Genomic DNA, 20,837 nt, shown 5'->3' on the forward strand with positions numbered 1-20,837 from the left:
TTAGAAACACTTTCTATAAAATGCTATGCATCTATTTGGATTTGTGGGGACTTAATGCACACTCCCAAAGTCATGGGAGTGACTTGGGTTGGCATGTTGAGTTACTCCAGTTTTAATTATGGTTTGCTAATTAAGCTATAGCAAATTGCATTCAGATACCAGAGTAATCCAAGGCTTGTCCAACTCTGCAGTTGAACAATTATATTTGATCATATCATTATAAATGAACCTGTGTGGCTTCCCCCTTCCACCTATGAATAAACCTAATTATTTCATGGGATTAAAATGGGCAAGAAATACATACATTGAGGTTTTTTTTTTAAGAATTACATTTTCAACATGAACATCCATTGGTGACGACTGTATGTCAAGATGGTGGTTGTGTCCATGTGATAAAAGCCCCACCATTTTGTAAATGTGTCACATAAAGCAGGCAGGGCTTTGAATTCTGCATTGCAGCCATGTTGATTTTTTGAACTCTCCCAACACAAACATGGATGCCCACAAGGGTGGGCTGCTGTGGGTTCACATAGGTTCAGGCAATCCTCTAGCTAAGGATTTGCCCAGTTCAGCAAACCTGTAAAACCCACCCCTGGCTGGCCTCGCCCCTCCTGCCCCTCCCAGGAGTCTCCACACAGCCCATTTGGGATGCCAAGTAAGTACAGGACCTGCATGGAGGCTCAGGGAGGGTGAAAAATGGGCCTCTTGGAAGTTCCGGAAGGCCCGTTTCCGGCCTTTGGAGGGCCTCCAGAGCCCAAGGGAGGATGTTTTTTTTTCCCCTCCCAGAGACTCAAGGGAAGTCTCTGGAGTCCAGGGAGGGAGAAAACACCCCCCAACATGCAGAAGACCCACCATGGCCACACTCACCCAGCAACTGGGCAGAAAACCTGTTGCTAAAATCTTTGAAGCCCACACCTGGATGCCCGTGATTTTCACCTACATGTGACAGGGAGTTACAAATGTGGTACCATAACTGCCCATTGCTGGTGAAATAAGCAGCAAAGCCTTGAGATTTGCTCCTACTTGGCATACCAGTTTTATAAAGAAATGGTGACCTTCCCAGCTCATATCACCTCAGGTAGTGGGGTGATAACTCACAGTTTGAAGAAGTTAGCAGTAATTTATGAAACATAATTTTAAGACACATCCATTGGGTTTACCCAACATGGGGGGGGGGTGTTAATCCAGTGGTGGGTTATGGCCAGTACACCCCAGTATGAGTGTACTGGTGCCTGCTGGGAGCACCAGGTACCATTCTGGTATGGTGCTCCAGAGGGCCCACCTGCCCGCCCGCCGTCCTTAACCCAACTGGGACATTTGCATACACGCACAGAGAGTATGGCGCCTGTGCAATGCTCCGCCGAGCAGCTGAAGCATCATGGGTGGTGGATATGAATGTGCGCATAGCACAAGTGCATGTGGTGGATGCCCAGCCCCGTCGCAGTGGACTGGTTGTGACGGGATCTGGAACCCACCGCTAATAATCTTAATATGATGTTTCACTTCTGCAAAGTATCTGGAACCTATTTGCTAGTTCAGTGGTTATCCAGGAGACTTCTGTTTTCATTACCATGTATTGGACATGAGTCTTATCTTTTTATGTGACAATGTCTTTGCCTGATGTGCTTCACATCAAAACAGTTTTCAAAGGAAGACAAAGTTGTTCACTTTGTTCAGTTGTATCAGTGCTGTGCTGGTTCACTTTCATCTGCTCCCCTAATCAGATTTAACATAGAGTTTAGAAAGCAACGTTTACAAACTTTCAAGCTACCAAAATTAAATTATCTATGGAACGCTAAAAAATCTCTATACCCTTACATTAGCTGCTCCATAAATTTCACACTTAATAAATTCCTTTGAGTTCTATACAAGTCTATGCAAAACCCTTATGGTTCACAGTTAATTTGGTTATATCCATTTTTTTTTAGATTCATACATGTGGAAACAACCAGATTGGTTTCCACATAATACTGTACACTAAAAGTACACTCATACAACCCAAGTTGTAATTCAGCAACCTTTCCAAATATTGTCAATGAAGATTTTCAATCTTTCAGGTAGAGTTGTTTGGAAATTGAATGGCAACTAAACTTCTTTTCTTTTTGGGTTGAAACATTTTGCTGCTTATCCAAGAAACTTCACAAACTACTTGGATAAGCCATGAAACATTTCAAACCAAAAAGAAAAGAAATTCAGTTGCCAACTTTCAATGTTCAGACTTTCCAAAGGTTCTTTTAAGCTCTGTTGGGTGACTCTAGCCATAAAGCTTGACAGATTTTATTGTTTGGGAAACTTCTTATTTACCCATGCCAGTTTTCTGTAGGCATTGCATTACAGTCTTTTATGCTTCTCTTTAAGTTTAAAATTGATTAATGCCACTAAGAATTTGGGATCTGTTCTGTTGCCAAGAAACTGCATAAACATGTCCACCAAGTCACCAGGAATCAGGCTTGAATCAGGAAAGTATTTACCATTCACTTGCACAAATGATATTCTTCATACTGCAAGGTTCTGAGTATTTTTTTTTCTTTTTAGAATTTCAGGAAAAAAGGCTCACCCTGGTAAAAACATTACAGTGCAGAAGAGCAATGACAGTTATATTAATTATGCAGCTGCCTCTAGAAATTTCTTTGTACCTTCAGGGATCACTTGTAGCCTGCTTTTGCTAAAAGGAAAGGGGAAAATGGAATTAAAATGATCAGTATATGACCCTCAAGGTGAATTAATGAACTTTTATTTACATTTTTCAAACTGCATAAATTTGGATGCTGTTAAGTGCAAGTAATTTTGCTTTATAAGAGTGAATTTTTAAAAAGTACTGCTCTTCCAAGAAGCATAATATTTGCATGAATATAAAGATTATCATTATCTTTACTTCCTTTTTTTTGCACAGGCAAGAAGACATATTAAAGACTTCTCCTATTACTATTTTTGTCTTCCCTTAGCAATAAGAAACTATAATATAGAAAGTGGAATGTCAATAAATGGGTTTGACAGTTCTAAAATGAGGGAAAAAAACAGATAAAGCATGCTTCTTAGTGATAACTGCAATGCTAGAATAGAATAGAATAGAATAGAATAACAGAGTTGGAAGGGATCTTGGAGACCTTCAAGTCCAACCACCTGCTCAGGCAGTAAACCCTGTACCATTTCTTATAGTCTCTTCTTAAAAGCCTCCAGTGATGGAGCACAGGAGGCAAGTTATTCCACTGATTGATTGCTCTAACTGTTAGGACATTTTCCTTAGTTCTAGGTTGCTTCTCTCCTTACTAAATTTAAAACTTTAAAATTTATGGCATATTTTGACTGCAAAAATCCATGCAACTAGATCATGGCAAGAAGGAGCATATTATATCTGTATACTACTATCAACAACTGGCCTTAGAAGTGATAATGCGAATATCAAAGTAGTAGCTTTTACCTATTAGGATCGTCAATAGTAAAGGAACAATCAATCAATCAATATCTACAGACTAGCACTTAGCAAAGCTCCCATTAAGCCCTTGGAAAAGATATTCAAATGTCATGATATGTCTGTACCTACAAAGATCAGAAACATGGAAGCCATTGTATTTTTTGTAATTCCCTTTGGAAGTGAAAGATAGATATGAAGAATATTGACACTTTTGAACTTAGGTGTTGGAGAAGATTCTTGAGAATACCATGGACAGGCAAGAAAACAAACTGATGGATCATCAAACAAATCATCTCAGAATTCTCACTTGAAATACAAGTTACCAGGCTCAAATTAGTCTATATAGATTTCCTAATTCTCTAAGAAGGCTTTGATGTTGAGAAAGGTGGAAGGAAAGAGAAGAAGAGGACAACCAAAAATGGTTATAGTAGCTATGGATCTACCTGAAGGACAATGTAAGGGACAGATCAGAATGGTCAAAATCTACCTCTATGGTTGCTAATGGTGGACACCAACTTGAAGGCATATAATCAAAAACGGGCAACCAAAGTTTGTTGCTATTGTTTTTCTACTGCAATACACGTATTCCTAAAATGCACATGTTCTTAATGCAGATTTAACATACCCTTTGAAAACAGCCTATATCATAGAAAAGGGGTGTCTAACTCAAGGCCAGGGGTCAGATCCAGCCTGCAGGGTGCTTAGATCTGGCTCGCAGGGCCGCCCTGGAAACAGCAAAGGACTAGCCTGCAGGATATGAAAATGGAGCTCTGTTTTCACTGGCAGAAGGTTGCAGAAGGTTGTCAAAGCTGAAAACAGAGCTTGGAAGCCCATTTTCACTGCCAGAGTACTTGGCCCAGCACAGGAGCCCCTGACACAAATGATGTCAAGCTGGCCACACCCACCCCTGCCATGCCAACTCCAGTCCCCCGAGGTCAAACACAACCCTGATGCAGCCCTCAATGAAATTGAGTTTGACACCCCTGTGAGAATGTGAATTACCGTGGTTTATATATAATTGTCAACATTATAACTTTTAAGGTCTTTTTGTTTTCTCCATTTTATATTTGAAAACAATTATAAAATGGAGCTTTGTTTTATGCTAATCTTTAGGCAGTTGTGATGGCTAGTCTTAAAAGAATGCATCTTCCTCTCAACATATAGAACATTATTGCACATGTCTTATAAATAACCAGTACACATCAGTTTACAGTCAAATGGAACATTTTTCACCTCTATTGATCTGAGCATCACTACTGGGATAATTTGAAAAGTTATGAAAATTGAAAATTAAGTCATCCTTCTCCAAAACCTGGCACATTAAACATGTTCTGGATTGCAACTCCCATCAGCCCCAGTCTATAATGCTATTAGATCCAGACAACAGTGGCTGATAAATCTAGTGAGCATCAGACTGAATCAGATTTATTTCTAGTCTGCCACATAATACAACAACATTTGAGCCGAAAGATCATTTAAATGCACACAGGCTACTAATCAATCATGTTATTTCATTTCAGGATACACGATATTATATGGAATAAAGAAACAGAGTAAGAGATAGTAAACCAAAGAAATGAAAAACATGGAATAAGAAAAGAAAAAGGAAACACAGCAAAACTAGTGTCAGCTCTGGCAAACCCAGAGGCTCGGAGCTGCCATTCGGGAGTGGGGGGGAACTGGGCCAGCTGCCAAGACTCATGTTTACCAGATGGAGATCTCCTCCTCCACAAGCAGTCCAGCTGAGAACTCTACAAAGCTCTTCATGACTGACTGTCAGGAGGTTTCCACTGAGGACATTTCAGAACTGATAACTGACTGAGAACAATTCATGATTGTTTGCCGGGTGGTTTTCACTCTGGGTCAATAGGTGACATTGCCAGCGTGGGAGTAAGGTTTAACCTAATTACCAAGTAACTATAAAAGCTGGTGGGAAACACCGGATGTCAGCTCTGACAATTTACTCATTGCCTTAGTGCTTTGTTGGTCAGTCCATGCCATAGGAAGATAAACTGCATTTCCTAACCGTCTCTGTGTTTGGCTGTTTTCCTTAACCCTTTGGAACCTGACAACTAGTTTATACCAGTGCAAATCCCTACACCTTTTCAACCCTTTTTATCAGTGTAAATGAGCCTTCCACTACTTGATATAATCCCTTTTCTATAATGTTTAAAGATGACACCTACAGATAAAAGTAATACAAATGAGAAAATAAAAAGTGCAAAGAAAAAAGGTGGGGAAAAAACAAGTAGTAACTTCCTTCTTTGGCCCAGCAAGTATAAACAACTTTAACAACTCTTACAAGTCTCACACCACCTCTTAAAATAAAACAAACAATCCCTTCAATCTTTCATGTCTCACCAAGATTTTCTATAAACACATTTTTTTAAAAAAACAAACCCCTCCCTCCTAATCAGCAAAAGTATATTAAGGTTTACCCAAAATTAACAACCTATTATAAATGTTATTGAATAAGCCCACCTGAATTCCTTTCTTTTCTGTTTATATCTCATTTTCTATTTTTAAAACATGTCCCCAGACCCCACCATTGAAATATAATCTATAGACATTTGATAGAGGAAGTTAACAGAAATAACATAATTCTTTTTTAACCTTGATCAGATAAATTTAAAATGTGATAACTAACCTGTTTTCTATACAACTCTTATATTTTAAGCAAAACTTTGAAACATATTTACTCAGTCCTGGTCAAGAAAATCAATTAAAAATAAGCTTTGATTTAATGTTGGTCAAGTAAATTACTTCTAATTGCTCACAATAATATTGGTATTTAATTCCTTCAAATAATGACTAAAAATTATTATTATTATTATTATTTTCTCTTTGTTTCTTCTCAAGAAGTCACCAACAACATTAAGAAACCCTTTTTGTGAATCCAAAGATAGGTTATCCAAGTAATTCTTAAGAACTATTATTTCTAGATCAATTTAGTTATTAAAACATGAGCTGGTTTCATTTGTATATTAAATATTTCATCTTCTCCATATCCTTGCAGCCTATAATTTTCAAATCCACATTTGAATCAATTTCAGTCTTTTCCCGTAAAATGTGTCCTTTTCTATAACATCTTTTATCAATAATGGTCCAAAAATTCCAGACAGAATTTGTCAGTCTATAGTTTGACATCAGGGGTGTCAAACTGGTGACCCATGGGCCAGATGCATCACACACAGGCCATGCCTACCCCAGCTCTGTGAAGGGGGAAAACGTTGCAATGTGTCATGTAATGACAACATTATGCCACACATTTGACATCTATGCGGCATCCAGCCATGGATTGCAGTCATAATATAATCCCGTTTCTTCAGGGACATCTCCAATTCTCCATGTCCTTACTGAAATTCACATTTCATACAGTTCCTGTTGTTCTTTACATTTCTCACATTTCTCTTTCTGAAGATCTTGTCAATTCCATTCACCATACTGTTCTCTATTTTTTTCCCCTGATTTGATACCCTTTTTTTCTAGATGACAGAGAATATAACACCTAACCACCTCAATGTAATTTTTTTCACACTGCTTAATCACTTCGCTGTTTTACATTCATTCAGAGCATATTTATTCAAACACACAGATAATCTCAAAACAACAAAAGCACCACCAAGGAGGACTAGCTGGCTTTCAAAATGTCCTCTAAAATGTTCTTTCAAAGAGCATGTACTTATAGTTAGATCTTTAGAGACTGGGGTTTTTTTTTTGTAATATTATTTTGCATTAGGCAATTCAGTAAAGAACTTTAGAATTAGAACCAAGGTAGGCATTGCATAGAAGTCCCATCCCAAAAAGATTTACTTCCAGATAAATGACCTAAAATATTATAGTATGTTTTTTTTTAAAAAATCCAATTTTTATTTTATTTTAAAAAGTTTATACTACTATACCAATGGGATATTTAAACAGTATAACAAGGCCATAAAATGAAACATAGATTATAAATAAATCTAATGAAACCTCTTAACTGTGTTCCCATCATTTAAATAGCCTTCCTCAAACACCAGAATACATTTTATATTTATATTTTAAGTATTCCGCATAAGCCTACACTGAAAGAAAGTTAATACATATTTTGTCTCTGGAATTCCAGAATGTCCACACCACAATCAGAAAAAAAAATCTGTCCTCAGTTCACATCAAAGGAAGATTCATAGGATGTGAAACAACCAAACTGCTGGTCTGAGCTAGTAGACACAGATAAATGAGAGAATACTCTCTCTTAGTACACAAACTTTTCATAGCTTTGAACATTTGAACCAAATAAGCACTTTAAGTTTGCCTTGCTGTGCCTCATGGTAAAAAGTGGTAGGACCTGGTGAACAAATTACATGCAAAAATAAGAAGCAAGGTTATGAAACTTAAAGGGAAAGTACACCAGAATCAACCAGTACTGAAAAGAAATTAAAAATTCAAGCATGTAACCCTGTGCAACCATTCCAAATAAAGTAATCAACTTGAACTTTATTCCTGATGACTTCATGGAGACATCTAGCTGAGCTGTACTCCTTTGGGATTTCATGGATACACCTTGTTTTTCTTGTCAATACTATAGAAGTTATTTGTCACTGCCTTCTTCCAGGCTGTTTTCCTACTTTCCAAAAGGGGGCAGTGGCACTGGGCGTCTTTTAGTGCATGAATAACCAATATTCATCAGGTGTGGCTTCAATATCCAATAGTTATAAGAATATATATAAGGTTGGACCTCTTTCCAACCCTTTCACCATCAGTGGCCATATGTTTGTGGGTACAAGTAAGGTGACCAACTTTTTTACAATGAAAAGGAGGACAAAACACGTTCTATTGTCCAAAGGGTGCATAATGGAAAACATATAATATGCTATATTCACTGTCATCTTAGTCAGATTATCAGTGTGTAAACCCAGCTATTCTAATTTATTTCAATAAACCATTAACATTAATTTCTGTTTCTAATTCTGGCATCCTGAGAAGCTATAGATATTGCAGAAAACATAAATAAGAATTTATTTTTACGTATAACGTCCTTCCAGCTTCATCAGAGGAACGTATGAAAACCAAGGCATATGAAACAGAACTTTCATTTCCTTTCTATTGATTCATTCCTGCATGAGATTATAAGGTTAATTAACTCTATGCTCAATTCAGTCTAAATTAAAATGGTATCAGAGAAATTAACTAGCTTCATTTGGACAAAAGGGAGAGAGAAAGAGAAACTTTTATGGCTATCTTTAGATGACCTATATACAGTTGGAAAGTAATTATTAAAAAGCTAAAGTAGCACCATTTTAGAGGAAAAGTTAGTGTTTGGTCATTATGGAGAAGTAAGACAGTCACATAAAAAGATAGAGAAAAACTGAGGAGAATGCTTATGCTTCCGGCAAAAGATAAGTTGTGCCAATTAGAAAGTGGGAAATAAAGCTAAACCTTATTAAGAAAGTCAAACATGAGAAATTTAGACTTAGCCATGCACACATTCATTATCTGTACCTATCTATACAAGAATGTTGTGCTCAATGCTTTTATCTTGTGTGCCTAATAACCTTTTGAACTATAGTATCCAGATTTGACCTGAGCAAGAAACAAATCAAAATGAAGAAATTCTTCCAACATTTCCATTTAAAAAGCCAGTATCTGTATGAGGCTGTTTCAATATGACTTTGAAGCGGGGAAAGAGGCAAGCGAGACCATCCACAATCATGTGACTAAAAGCCTTGCTCCCTTTTTAGTATGGGACTTGATCTTTTTTTTAACCTTCTTCTTGTGGACACCTGGCTTTAAATAGGGGAAATTATCCCTATTATGCATTCATCTGCCTGATTATTGTACCTTGTTTGTACTAGCATGAATTAATGATGCCACCCTGCTCTGAATTTCTCCTTGTAAAGATTATGTACTCTCTGTTGTATCTTTTCTATTTAATTCTTTTGTAAATGGGCATTTGCTCCACAAAACTTAAAACAACACTGCCACTGAATAAAAAAAAGTACCCCACTGTATTACTAAACATGAACTTACACCATTTAATCCAATGTTCAGTAAGATTACTCAAAATTATATTTAAACTATTGTGAAGCTTGGATAAGCTATTAAGCTTATCTCAAATTTATGTTCCATCATGAAGTTACTGGTATCCTTCAACAACTTTCATTGTTAACTTAACTGGTTGTGCAAGGTTACGATGAAGAAACCTTCATTTTTGTTTAAAGAAAATGGGAAAAGAAACTGGGTGAGTATTAAGGAAGGTATTTGGGTCATAGTGAAACTGATGGTACCATATTGTGTACAGGACTAACTTAAACAACTAATGCTATTTAGTCTGTTTCTATGACAGCTTGTTTCTAAACTGAAAACCTCATAGTTGTACATTATTTTAAAGGTATCCCCCATAGCTCTTGTAACTTATTGAAGAATTCTTCAAAATCTGAAATCTTGTCATTTCTTTCATGTCTCCTTTCTTTGGTTTCCATAAATATATTGTCCTTTAATTTAAAAGAAGGGTTATTTTTCCCCCTCATAGGCAAATAAGGTTGTTTTTGCTTATTTTTCTCTACATGTTTTTGTCTTCTTGTACAATTTGTATCCTGATAATTAAAAATGGCTCTGCATGCAAACAAATACCTTCATATGAAACAATTTGTCACAAGCATGTGATACACAGGTATGTTTTCATATTTAAAATTACCATAGTTCCATAAATCTATACTAAAAGCCATGGAGCACAAATTACTAATTCTACATTTCTTATATATTTAGTTACAATTATATAGTAAGAGCAATAGCACTTAGAGTTATATATCGCTTCACAGTGCTTTGTAGCCCTGTCTAAGCAATTCAAGTGTCAGCATATTGCCCACAACAACCTGGGCCTTCATTTTACTGACCTAAGATGGATGGAAGGCTGAGCCAACATTCAGCCAGTGAAAATCCAATTGCTTGGCAGTCAGCAGAAGTTGCCTGCAGTACTGCATTCCTACTACAGTGCCACTATGGCTCACATAGTCAGATCCCTGACAAAAATTAGTTACAGCTTGTCTGCCTTGGCCAATTAGCTAAATAGTGGCAAATAATAATTAAAGATAGGCATGTGCAATGATATAGAAAACAAGAATTACAAAAGTTTGTGGTTTCCTTGAAGCAATGCAACATCTGAAATTCTGGGGAAAAAAGTTCTTAAAGATTAAAAGTATTGCCACAAATCAAACATACTTTGGTGGTTCTGAAAAATAAGTGACAGAAGGTCTTTTAAACATGTCTTTAGAACATGCACATCAAAGAGCTGTTCCTGCTGAGAAAACATAGGTAATGAACCTTCTGATTTGAGTTAATTACTGAAAGAGAAAATAAACTGATGTACTGATTGAAACAGTAAGACTGTTGCTGATCTCAAGTCAATACTCAGCAAATTCATGCACAGTTGACACCCATTTTGGGGGGAAAAATAATTATAAGCTTGGAGTGCTGTAAACTAAAATATCCTTTTTTTGCAACAGATTTTTAACTACAAATAAATTTGGAAAATGAGTTTAAATGGCTAAATTATTTCATCTGGCAACCCAGCCAGAGAATTTACCAACATCATAAATGCAAGCTGAATAAATATACACAGATAGCTTGATTTCAATTTGTAAAAAAACTAGCCTAGTTAGCTGATTACTGTTTTCTATTATTCTGGTGTTACAAACCAGATTGCAGTGCACACATTATTAATCAGTTTCCTCCTCAGTGATAATGTGCAGACAACACCCTTTATAGATGGCAATGCAGATAAGCCAGCAAATGGCCCTGCTACCAGTTGCATCGTAGCCTTTTGTAATTGACAGGTAAAAGTTTGTCAATTCACATATTTTCTAAGTGTCATCCAAATTTATTTGATATGACACCAAGTATGCCCAAAACCACTAGAACCACTGCAAATGGTTTATGCCATACTGTCAATCTCTATTTTTCAGATCTAGATATTTTCTGATCCAATTCTTTGTCTTCCATTTTACAATTTCCTGGTATTGCCACATCAACTATCCACTATTTTCTTCTTTTCAATCACAGTTAAAACTGGTGTGTTATGAGTCTATACTTTATTCTGTATTTAGAAATTCCAAAACATTTTAACCTGCTCATGTTTAATTTCTTTTTCAACTATACCTTATGTTCCCATCATTTTTTTTATTACTGGCACATGATCATTTTTACAGCTATTCCAGTGAATCATTTTTTGTGACTGTTATATTGGCTGTTTATAATCAATTTGTCAATCTTCTTGGACAAGTGTATATGTTCTATAGTTTTTTCTGCTTTTTTGTACATCTGCATTTTGGATTATTTGATGGGTTTTTTTTCCAATTCCAGCATTAATTACATTAGTTCAAACAGTTTGTTTTTGTGCAGCCAAAAACAAGCCTTCCATTTCTTGCAATTGCAAGTCATACCGGGTGTTATCATTACCCACTTTCCTCTCAAAATTTTGTAGAAATTTCACAGAGACTGGATCTTTTGGAGGGTGGGACGGCTGAGATGAGGGAGGGGATGGAAGGGATGCAGAAGGGGAACAAAGAACTTGATACCCAGCAGATGAAAATAGAATTTGAGACAATGTCCTTTTATCTTAGATTTCAAAATGTGGTGGAAGCAGATGATGAAGATATAAGGGACATTATGACAAGTATCTTGGCTGAATATATCCAGAGAGAGAAACAACAGATGGGGTGGGAAATAGACTTGGTTTATAGAGTGAACTCAGCGTATGCTAGAACACATAATGTACCCAGGGAGGTACACATTAAATTTCTCAGAAAAAGTACAAGAGATGAGATTCTGAGTGCACAAAGGGGGCAAGAATTGAAATACCAGGACAGGCATATAACCATTCTGAAACAGGTCCCCAAGAAAGTGAGGGGAAAAAGAAAAAGTTACTCGCAGTTAGCGAAGAAACTATACCAGAAGGGGGTGTGGTTCAGATGGCTGATGCCTGAAGGTATGCTAGTATTCTGGGAGGACGCAAGAGTTAGAATTAATACACCCATAGAGGCACAGGCCTTTATGGAAAAAAACAAAGCTCTCTTAGAAAAACCAGATGACCCTACACCAGATACACAGGACACGGGAGGGGCCAGAGCTCTGCCAGCGGGGGGAGATGGGGCGACACCGAGAAAACTCAGATCACAAAAATGAATAAGAAAACTTGCTTGACATAAGTTGACCGAACTTATTAATTGAACTTATATGCTGACTATATGTAACTATTTAGTAATGAAATTTTTCGTAAATGTATACTTTGAGTATGGAGGGAGGGGACACCTATCGCACATTGCAACCGTCAAAATTTGTACCTATCCACTACCTTTTTCCTTGTAAAATTTTTAAAAAACCAATAAAACATTGTTTAAAAAAAAATTGTAGAAATTGACCATGTCCTTTTCTTCTCTTAGTATTGTTATCACATTATTTCAACACTTCCTTTTTTTCCCCTGAACATTTAGTAAGATCCAGGTTTTAACTTGGATTAATTCTTCTTTGGCTGTCTTTTATGTAATCAGCCAGTGCATGTTTTTCTCCTTTGGCAGTTAGTTTGACTTCTGCCTCCATTTCTTCTGAGCAAGTATAATCTATCAATATGGGGATATAATGAATAGTTACTGGTATTAGCTTGTTATTGTTGTTGGTATTTGCCCAAACTGGATACAAGTTGAGCTTGTATCCAGTTAATAATTTCAGCAATATATTATATCACAGGTATGCTCCAAACATTGGTGCCTTTGATGGCGTTTACACCACCTTTTCAATTTGTCCATGTTTGATGTTATCCAAGTATAAAATGCTCATTGACTTGTTACTCACAAGTAACATAACCAACTCCTGTCTTATGGGATATTCCATTGAAGCTTTCAGTGATGATGTTAAGTAGAACATCTTATAAAGGAAGAAGTTGGAACTCCAAGTGTAAAAAATTAAACTACAAGTAAAACCTCAGTCTGCCTATGCATCAAGAACTGGGGACTGTAGTGGTGTGTATGTAGTATATTACAACATTTGGGAAATGTGTTGTTCTCCTTTGTTCTCCCCCTCTTTACATTGTTTCTAGCGTATGGTTCCTTGATAGCTTCAGGAGTGATCTGGGCATATTTCACTTTTAAAAAAAGAAAAATCCTGGGAATAAAGCTGCTGTTGTTTTCTTTTTATCTTTCTGCAGCAGTATTACCATTTAGAGGAGCATGTGGTGTGTTGGTTTTTTTTTACATTGGCCTCATCTGTTCATCTGCAGTTGGAAGATACTAAATCAGAATGGAGGCAGAGTATTACGACCTTCATCACTTTCTCAGTGTTTGTATTCTATAATTGTGTTCCCCCATAAGAAGCTTTTTCTACTTTTGTCAGCATTGAGAAACTGCAGTTATCTGTAGGCTATCTATTCCCATGGTGAGCCGTAATAGAAATCAGGAATCACACAGTGTTGTAGAATCACCTGAAGGTTTAATTTTGCTTGGTCTTTTTACTCTAATTTAAAACGTACTGTATCGTACTTTATTATCTCCTCCCCACTCCTCCCGCTAAGATGTCATTGTTTGCCTCACAGCATTTAAACTGCTTATATCTACCAGCAATTACAAATGTAACTAGATACCTTGGGAATGTTGACAAGGGCAAGGAATGTTCAAAGTCTGAGCACAGGGCAGATGACATTGTCCCCAAACTGTGAATGTTGTGATTTTAAGTTATCCTAGAGTCTATTGTGCAATCTTGAGATGGTTGCTTTTAGCCTGATTAACAAACATAGAGAAAGAGCAAGTAGGTTATTTAAAGTCTTAAATATGACACAGTTATACAAGCAATTGTTTAAAATGTCTCAGCAAAAGAGAGCCTACCCCTTTCTGGATTTGGGCTTGTGATCTTTCTCTCTCCAAAGAGAACATGGTAGGAAATGGTGAAAGAACTATCAAAATTTTGCCTTCCTTTGCACTAGTTGGGCAACTAAGGTAAATGCTACCATCTCACAGACTTAGCCAATATATGTCATGTGCTAGTACTACATAAAGTAAACCAGTTAATATGAGAAGTGAAGATTCACTTGGATTTTGCAAACTCAGCCAATATGTTAAGCATGTGCCAATCTATAAATTTTAAAAAGCAAAGAAAAAATAATGATGATGATAAGATTTAGATTTGCCTTTCCTGAATTCTGTGGAAGTCAGGGTCCATGTATACAGTATTTAATAACTGACACTCTTGCCCAGAAATTGGGTGATAATATCAACATTTAAAACTGAGTTTGTATATTATATACACCTGTCAGCTTAAACTGTTTGGCCATCCTTGGATTTTGAGATGCACATCAAAGCGAATGCTTCGATCAGGAGGCTTTGGAAGGCAATGTATTCAAGACAAAGCTGACATTTTATCATCCTTATTTGAATAAGCTGAAAGAACCAGTTTCACCTTGGAATGTATAACTTGGATAATTGCCTCTCATCTGCGTAGAAGCTAGTTGGGAATATTGCTTGGTGAATGCTGTGGTTCATTCACATGAAAATGCTGATGGATTCATTTGCATGAACCAGCCAACAGATTGAACCCCTCACTGTAGATTTTTCTCTGCAATGAGGTAAATGATAGAGATAGGAAAACCTTTGCTTGATCTGCATATCTATGACACCAATCAAATGCTTCCTGGATTAATACACAGGTTTAAAATTTATCTTGGCATCCCATACTTCTCTTATCATTTGAAATGCAGATTCCTCAACAGATGGGAAGGAAGCCCCCACTCCACCCCTTTATTTAGCTTCAGAACTATAAAACTATTACTGCCAACACTAAGCATCAAACAATGAGTTATGGTGAGGCAATTTCCATCTTGTGAAATTAAACTACCTACAAAAGTATATGCATTCTCTGTGGTATGCAAACTACAGTTGCTTTAGGTAAAGAAAAAATATGTGCTCTGTAAAACAAAAAGAGAGAGAGCCAATTTGGTGTTGTAATTAAGGCAGCGGGCTAGAAATCAGGACTGTGATTTCTGGTCCTTCCATAGGCATGAATTCAGCTGAGTGACTTTGGGCCAGTCACTCTTTCTCTCAGCTCTAAGAAGCTCACAAGGGCAAACCACTAAAAAGTTTTGCAAAGAAAATTCCAGGAACTAGTCCAGGGGGTCTCCAGGAGTCAAAAATGACTCATAGCTTCACTCTTTCCTCTCTCTCTCTCTCTCCCCCCCCCACCATCTCTCACATGCCTTGGAAAAATCAGCCTACTAAATGTGTCCCTTACAATTTTATGCATCTTTTTCTTTCCCTTTTCATTTGAAGCCTAGTGCACAAACTGGCTTATGAGAGCATCTAAACAGACACTGCATGTTTAAAGAAATACTGGTTTGTTGGTCCTCGACAGATTGCAAACCATTCTGGGATAGTCTTTGATACTGAAACTTTTATGGAACCCTAGTTCTGATTTTAAATGCATTTTTAACTATTATTGTATTGTTATTCAAAGATCTCATGATGTCTTTAAAATATTTCATTGATAAAATATGCTCTAGTTAGTAAAAATACTAAAAAAAAATAAACTATGAATTTTAAGACAAATAATATACAGAAATTGTTCACCTAAATTATACCATGAGTTAATAGAATTAAGTCATAGAATTCCAGTGTAATTCCCATTTAATTAATTCATAGTATTCACATTTAATAAAATTCTCACTACTTTATTAATCATGCCAGTTATTAGTAGAATTGAACTGTGTTGAGGAACAAATGGTTTATTTATTATTTTATTTTATTTTTTTATTTTATTATTTTATTTTATTTATTTTATTTTATTTTATTTTATTTTATTTTATTTATTTTATTTTATTTTATTTTATTTTATTTTATTATTTTATTTTATTTTATTTTATTTTATTTTATTTTATTTTATTTTATTTTATTTTATTTTATTATTTTATTTTATTTTATTTTATTTTATTATTTTATTTTATTTTATTTTATTTTATTTTATTTTATTTTATTTTATTTTATTTTATTTTATTTTATTTTATTTTATTTTATTTATTTCTAGACCGCCCCCTCTCCCCGAAGGGACTGAAAGACTGTTTAAATCATGAGTGTTTGGAAGAGAATGAGAAAAGGAAAACACAACTGATTCATTTTCACTAAGAACCTCACAATGAACTGGACTAATCAAGAACTCCCATAATGCATAATATATCACATAAAGTCATGTGGATTTATAAAACTATGACCGAGTTCATTTACAACATTTAAACATAATACAGCTTCTTTGGTTTTATAAGGTAAAGGTAAAGATTCCCCTCGCACATATGTGCTAGTCATTCCTGACTCTAGGGGGCAGTGCTCATCTCCGTTTCAAAGCTGAAGAGCCAGCGCTGTCCGATGACATCTCCATGGTCATGTGGCCAGTATGACTAAATGCTGAAGGTGCACGGAACACTGTTTTATAAATGATGTCTAAATTATTCGCATTATATACAAATTGGGCCACTATTGCTAGTTTAAGGAAAAAGAGTTAAACAAACTGGCTTAATATTATGTATAAAAGTTACCAAATCTATAGTGCAGTGCACTTTGAAGTGTGTATATATTGATTTTTCAAATTTCTCAGCTTCTTGATATAAAATATGAAGTGTTATTTTACATTTTATTTCCATAGCCATAGGTTTTAGACAAATCTGTTTAAAATTTCAGTCCTCATTCTCAAAGGTATTGCTATAGAAACATATGTTTTCTACGTAGGTAGACCTTATAAAAACAAAAGATACCTCTAATAGATTTATACAGCTGGAATCCTTCTAAAGATGGAAAATTAAAATTAGGTAGAGTAGGACACTTTGCCTAGAAACAGCTGGTGATACCATAACCATTTATCCAAAGGATTGAGACTTACCCAAATGATGTCCTCCTGTCTGTACTGCTTCCAGTTGCGACCTGTATCACTGAACATTAGACTGTAGCTTGTGGTCCAGTCTGAGCTTCCATATCTTCCCTGAGTAGCAACACCTGTAATCTCTACTCTGTCTCCCAAATCAACTTGGAGCCATTGTTCCTTACTGGAATCCAAGGGGGACCAGCCACCAGCTCCTAAAAGAAAAGATAACCCAGAATGATTCTTATATTCTTGCATCTACTTTTTATAAGTGCTACATCTATATTACAATGTTCAGGAGAATGTACCGTTAGCCAAAAAAATCCTTCCTTATTTCCTTCAGGATTGCATATTTTTTCCTGATTTCCATTACTCAGAAACATATCCTCATATGTTTGACGATGGCCAGCTATGGAGGCTTGCCATAAAAGGCCCATTCTAGCAGGAAAATTCATAATTGCTTCTCACCTTGTTTCTACAGGTACATCAAGTCCCAGGTAGTGATTTATGACTGAAGTTTGTGCTTGTTAATTCTCTTAATGCTTTTTGCTTGTTGTCCTCATAAGTACTGAGGAATCTTGTTTACCAGATATGGACAGCTGGATTCTGTTTAGAATCTAGATCAGGCATGAGGAATATTTTTGTTTGGCTTGCATTTTAATTTTATTTGACCTTTTTTTAAACTCATGACATATGTACATATATATTTAAAGAACTTTTTCTTTTTTAAAAAAAATCCCAAAATGCCAAGGTTCACTGAATTTAAATTTGGGACTTCACTTTAGACAATAGTGTATATTTTTTATAAAACATAGTCTCCAGTGTGTTAAGTTTAGAATTGAAGGAACAAGCAAGCAAGACATGTTACTTGCAATTAGAGATTAGAATGCCAAAGTGAGAAATATTAAGGAGGAAAATGTGGTGGACTGTATGGCTTAGGAAAATAAAAGGAAGCAAAAGAAGAGCTCATCAAATTTTCACTAATCCGGGTGTTTGTTTGCTTTTTGTTAGTAACATAGTCTTCATAATCAAATGATTTCTATATATGTGAACATCTCTAGATGAATTTCATAGAAGCTAAGTTGTTTATATTATTATTAAAAGGAGGTTTAAGAACTCAGATATAAGAGCAAAGATGTAGCCAAGGGCTAACTGTGGAACAGGTCACACATTCTTCCTAAATAAGTTTCAAATTAAACTAAAGTTTAAAAAAACACAATTAATTTCTCCAATATGATCTTGATCATATACCAGTGGTCAGCAAGCCGTGGCTCGCGAGCCACATGTGGCTCTTTACACATTTTAATGCGGCTCTTCTGTGTGCCGGGCACCCGCTCCCCTCCCTCCTCTCAGGCACTTCAAAACAAGCGCCCCTTTCCCTTTTTTCTTTTCGACCCACAATGATTAGGGAGGATCCTGAAGTTGGGCGGGGACGAGAAGCGAGGAGGCAGAAAAAGAAACGGAGGTTAAGGAGCTTCCCCCCGCCCCCTCCCAGCAAAAATCTAACCAGGGAGCCAGGCAGGCAGTAGCAAATTAGCCGATCACACTGCGTGCGTGATCGGCTAATTTGCTACTGCCCGCCCGGCTCCCCGGTTAGATTTTTGCTGGGAGGGGGAGGGGGGAAGCTCCTTAGCCTCCGTTTCCTTTTCTGCCTCCTCGCTTCTTGGGGCTCCACCAATGGGGGAGTTTTAAGAGGTAACAATTGGCTGTTTTAAGACTGGTGGACTTCAATTCTCAGAATTCTGGGAGTTGAAGTCCACCAGTCTTAAGAGCCAATTTTGCAGATCCCTGGGCTAATATGATTGATGCCCTTGGTGGACTTCAATTCTCAGAATTCTGGGAGCTGAAGTCCACAAGTCTTCAAGCTGTCAGGTTTGAAGACCCTGGGTTTTTTTTCTAAAGGGTTAGGGGTGCAAGGGTCTTGCAACTTGACAGCCTTAAGACTTGCGTGCTTCAAATGCCAGAGTTTATTGAAACTAAAAACATTGTACCATCCTATGTATTTTCGGTTTTAAAAATGTGGCTCTCAAAATAAATTTCAATCGTGGTTTTGGCGAGATTTGGCTCAGTTGAAAAAAAAAGGTTGCCCACCACTGTCATATACCAACATTTTCAAAGAGATCAACATAATTGTTTTAAAAGTTCTGAAGCTTATTGAAGGAGGAAGTGTGGAATTAATTTAAATAAGTTGTTACGGATGAATGTGAAAGCAGACTACAGGAGATCAAGAAACAGAAGGAAGCTAATTGGATATCAGAAAAAAGGGTGGATATTGTCAAAAAGAAAAGAGGCGTCAAAGCCAAGACTGTTAAAGATATCAGGAAGCAATTCAATTTCAGAGAATTGTGAAAAGAGACAAAAAAAACAGCATTACAACAACATCTCTAAAGACATCAAAGATAAAAACAGATATGGAAATATAATAAAAGTCTTCCAAATGATCTCAGAACTCAGGAGATTCCAACATCAAATTGGTATGCTGATGGGTGGCAATAGACAGATGTCATAGGAGGGGAGCCATGTTAATCCATAGTTTTAACTTTGGTCTGTGACTGTAATACAAGATTGACTGATTAGACTACAGCATCAAAAGCAAACAAACAGTAATCTCATAGCATCTTTTCTGACTAATACATGTTGGTGAAAGGATAAGCTTTTATTTCACCTTAGGAACAGATAGAAGTAAATCCAAAGAAGATCAAATGTGGATGGAATAGACTGAAATTTTATACAATAGAGATTTCAACATTCAAACTACTTTATAAGATATTCTATGAACCTCTAGAAGAAGAACCAAAATTAGATGTGTACTCTTGTCATCATCAAGTTCAGAAGACTACAAAAATTGTTGGAATATCTGCAGAATCATGGCAAGGAATAGAAAAATAATTAGCAAAGGTTATAGTCAACTTATGCTAATAAATCTGGAGCATAACATAAGGGCTAACAGTTTTATAATAGTAGCCAACAATACCAACATCAAAAAGACAAGACTTAAAAGAGAGTGCAAAAATCATACAATATCTTTGATTTCACACGTAAGCAAAATAATGGTCAGGAAGATCCAGTATAGATCATACAGATCCCAGCCTTAGAAGGGACAGTGATGATGCTGAAGTGGTGAATAATTTCTACTTGTTAGGATAAACAAAAAAGGGCCAGCAGTTAAGAAATATTCCATAGACATTGAAGTGCTTGGTAGAGTAGCAATCCAGGTCTTTGAAAAGAGAGATTCAGATACTGTGGTCTGTCCATAGCAATGGTGGGTTGCAGGCGGTATGGGGGTATCAGTGCCTTCCCGGAGCACTGGGTACCATTGCAGTATGGTGCTCCGGAGAGCCCACCCGCCCGCCCAAGCTCATTACCTGTATTTGAATTATTCGGTGCTTCCGCGCATACGCACGGAGCGCACAGCACCTGCGCGATGCTCTGCCGAGCAGCTGGAACATCACGGAGGCTCACAGAGGCATTGCAAGAGGTAAGGACACATGTGCATGCTGCTCACGTTCATGTGGTGGACATCGGCCCCATTGCACTGTACTGATTGCAATGGGAT

General features: G+C 36.6%; 1 protein-coding gene across 1 annotated transcript in view; it reads right to left on the minus strand.

Moving 5' to 3' along the window:
* The window catches only part of CNTNAP5 (contactin associated protein family member 5), a 407,927-nt gene that overhangs the window by 283,612 nt on the left and 103,478 nt on the right, over positions 1–20,837 (minus strand). Inside the window, exon 3 of the mRNA XM_081943815.1 lies at positions 17,303–17,496. Coding sequence (XP_081799941.1) covers positions 17,303–17,496 — 194 coding nt within the window. The remainder of the gene's footprint in view (positions 1–17,302; positions 17,497–20,837) is intronic.

Source organism: Natrix helvetica (assembly GCF_964273705.1).
Source record: "Natrix helvetica genome assembly, chromosome: 1".
Lineage (NCBI taxonomy): Eukaryota > Metazoa > Chordata > Lepidosauria > Squamata > Natricidae > Natrix > Natrix helvetica.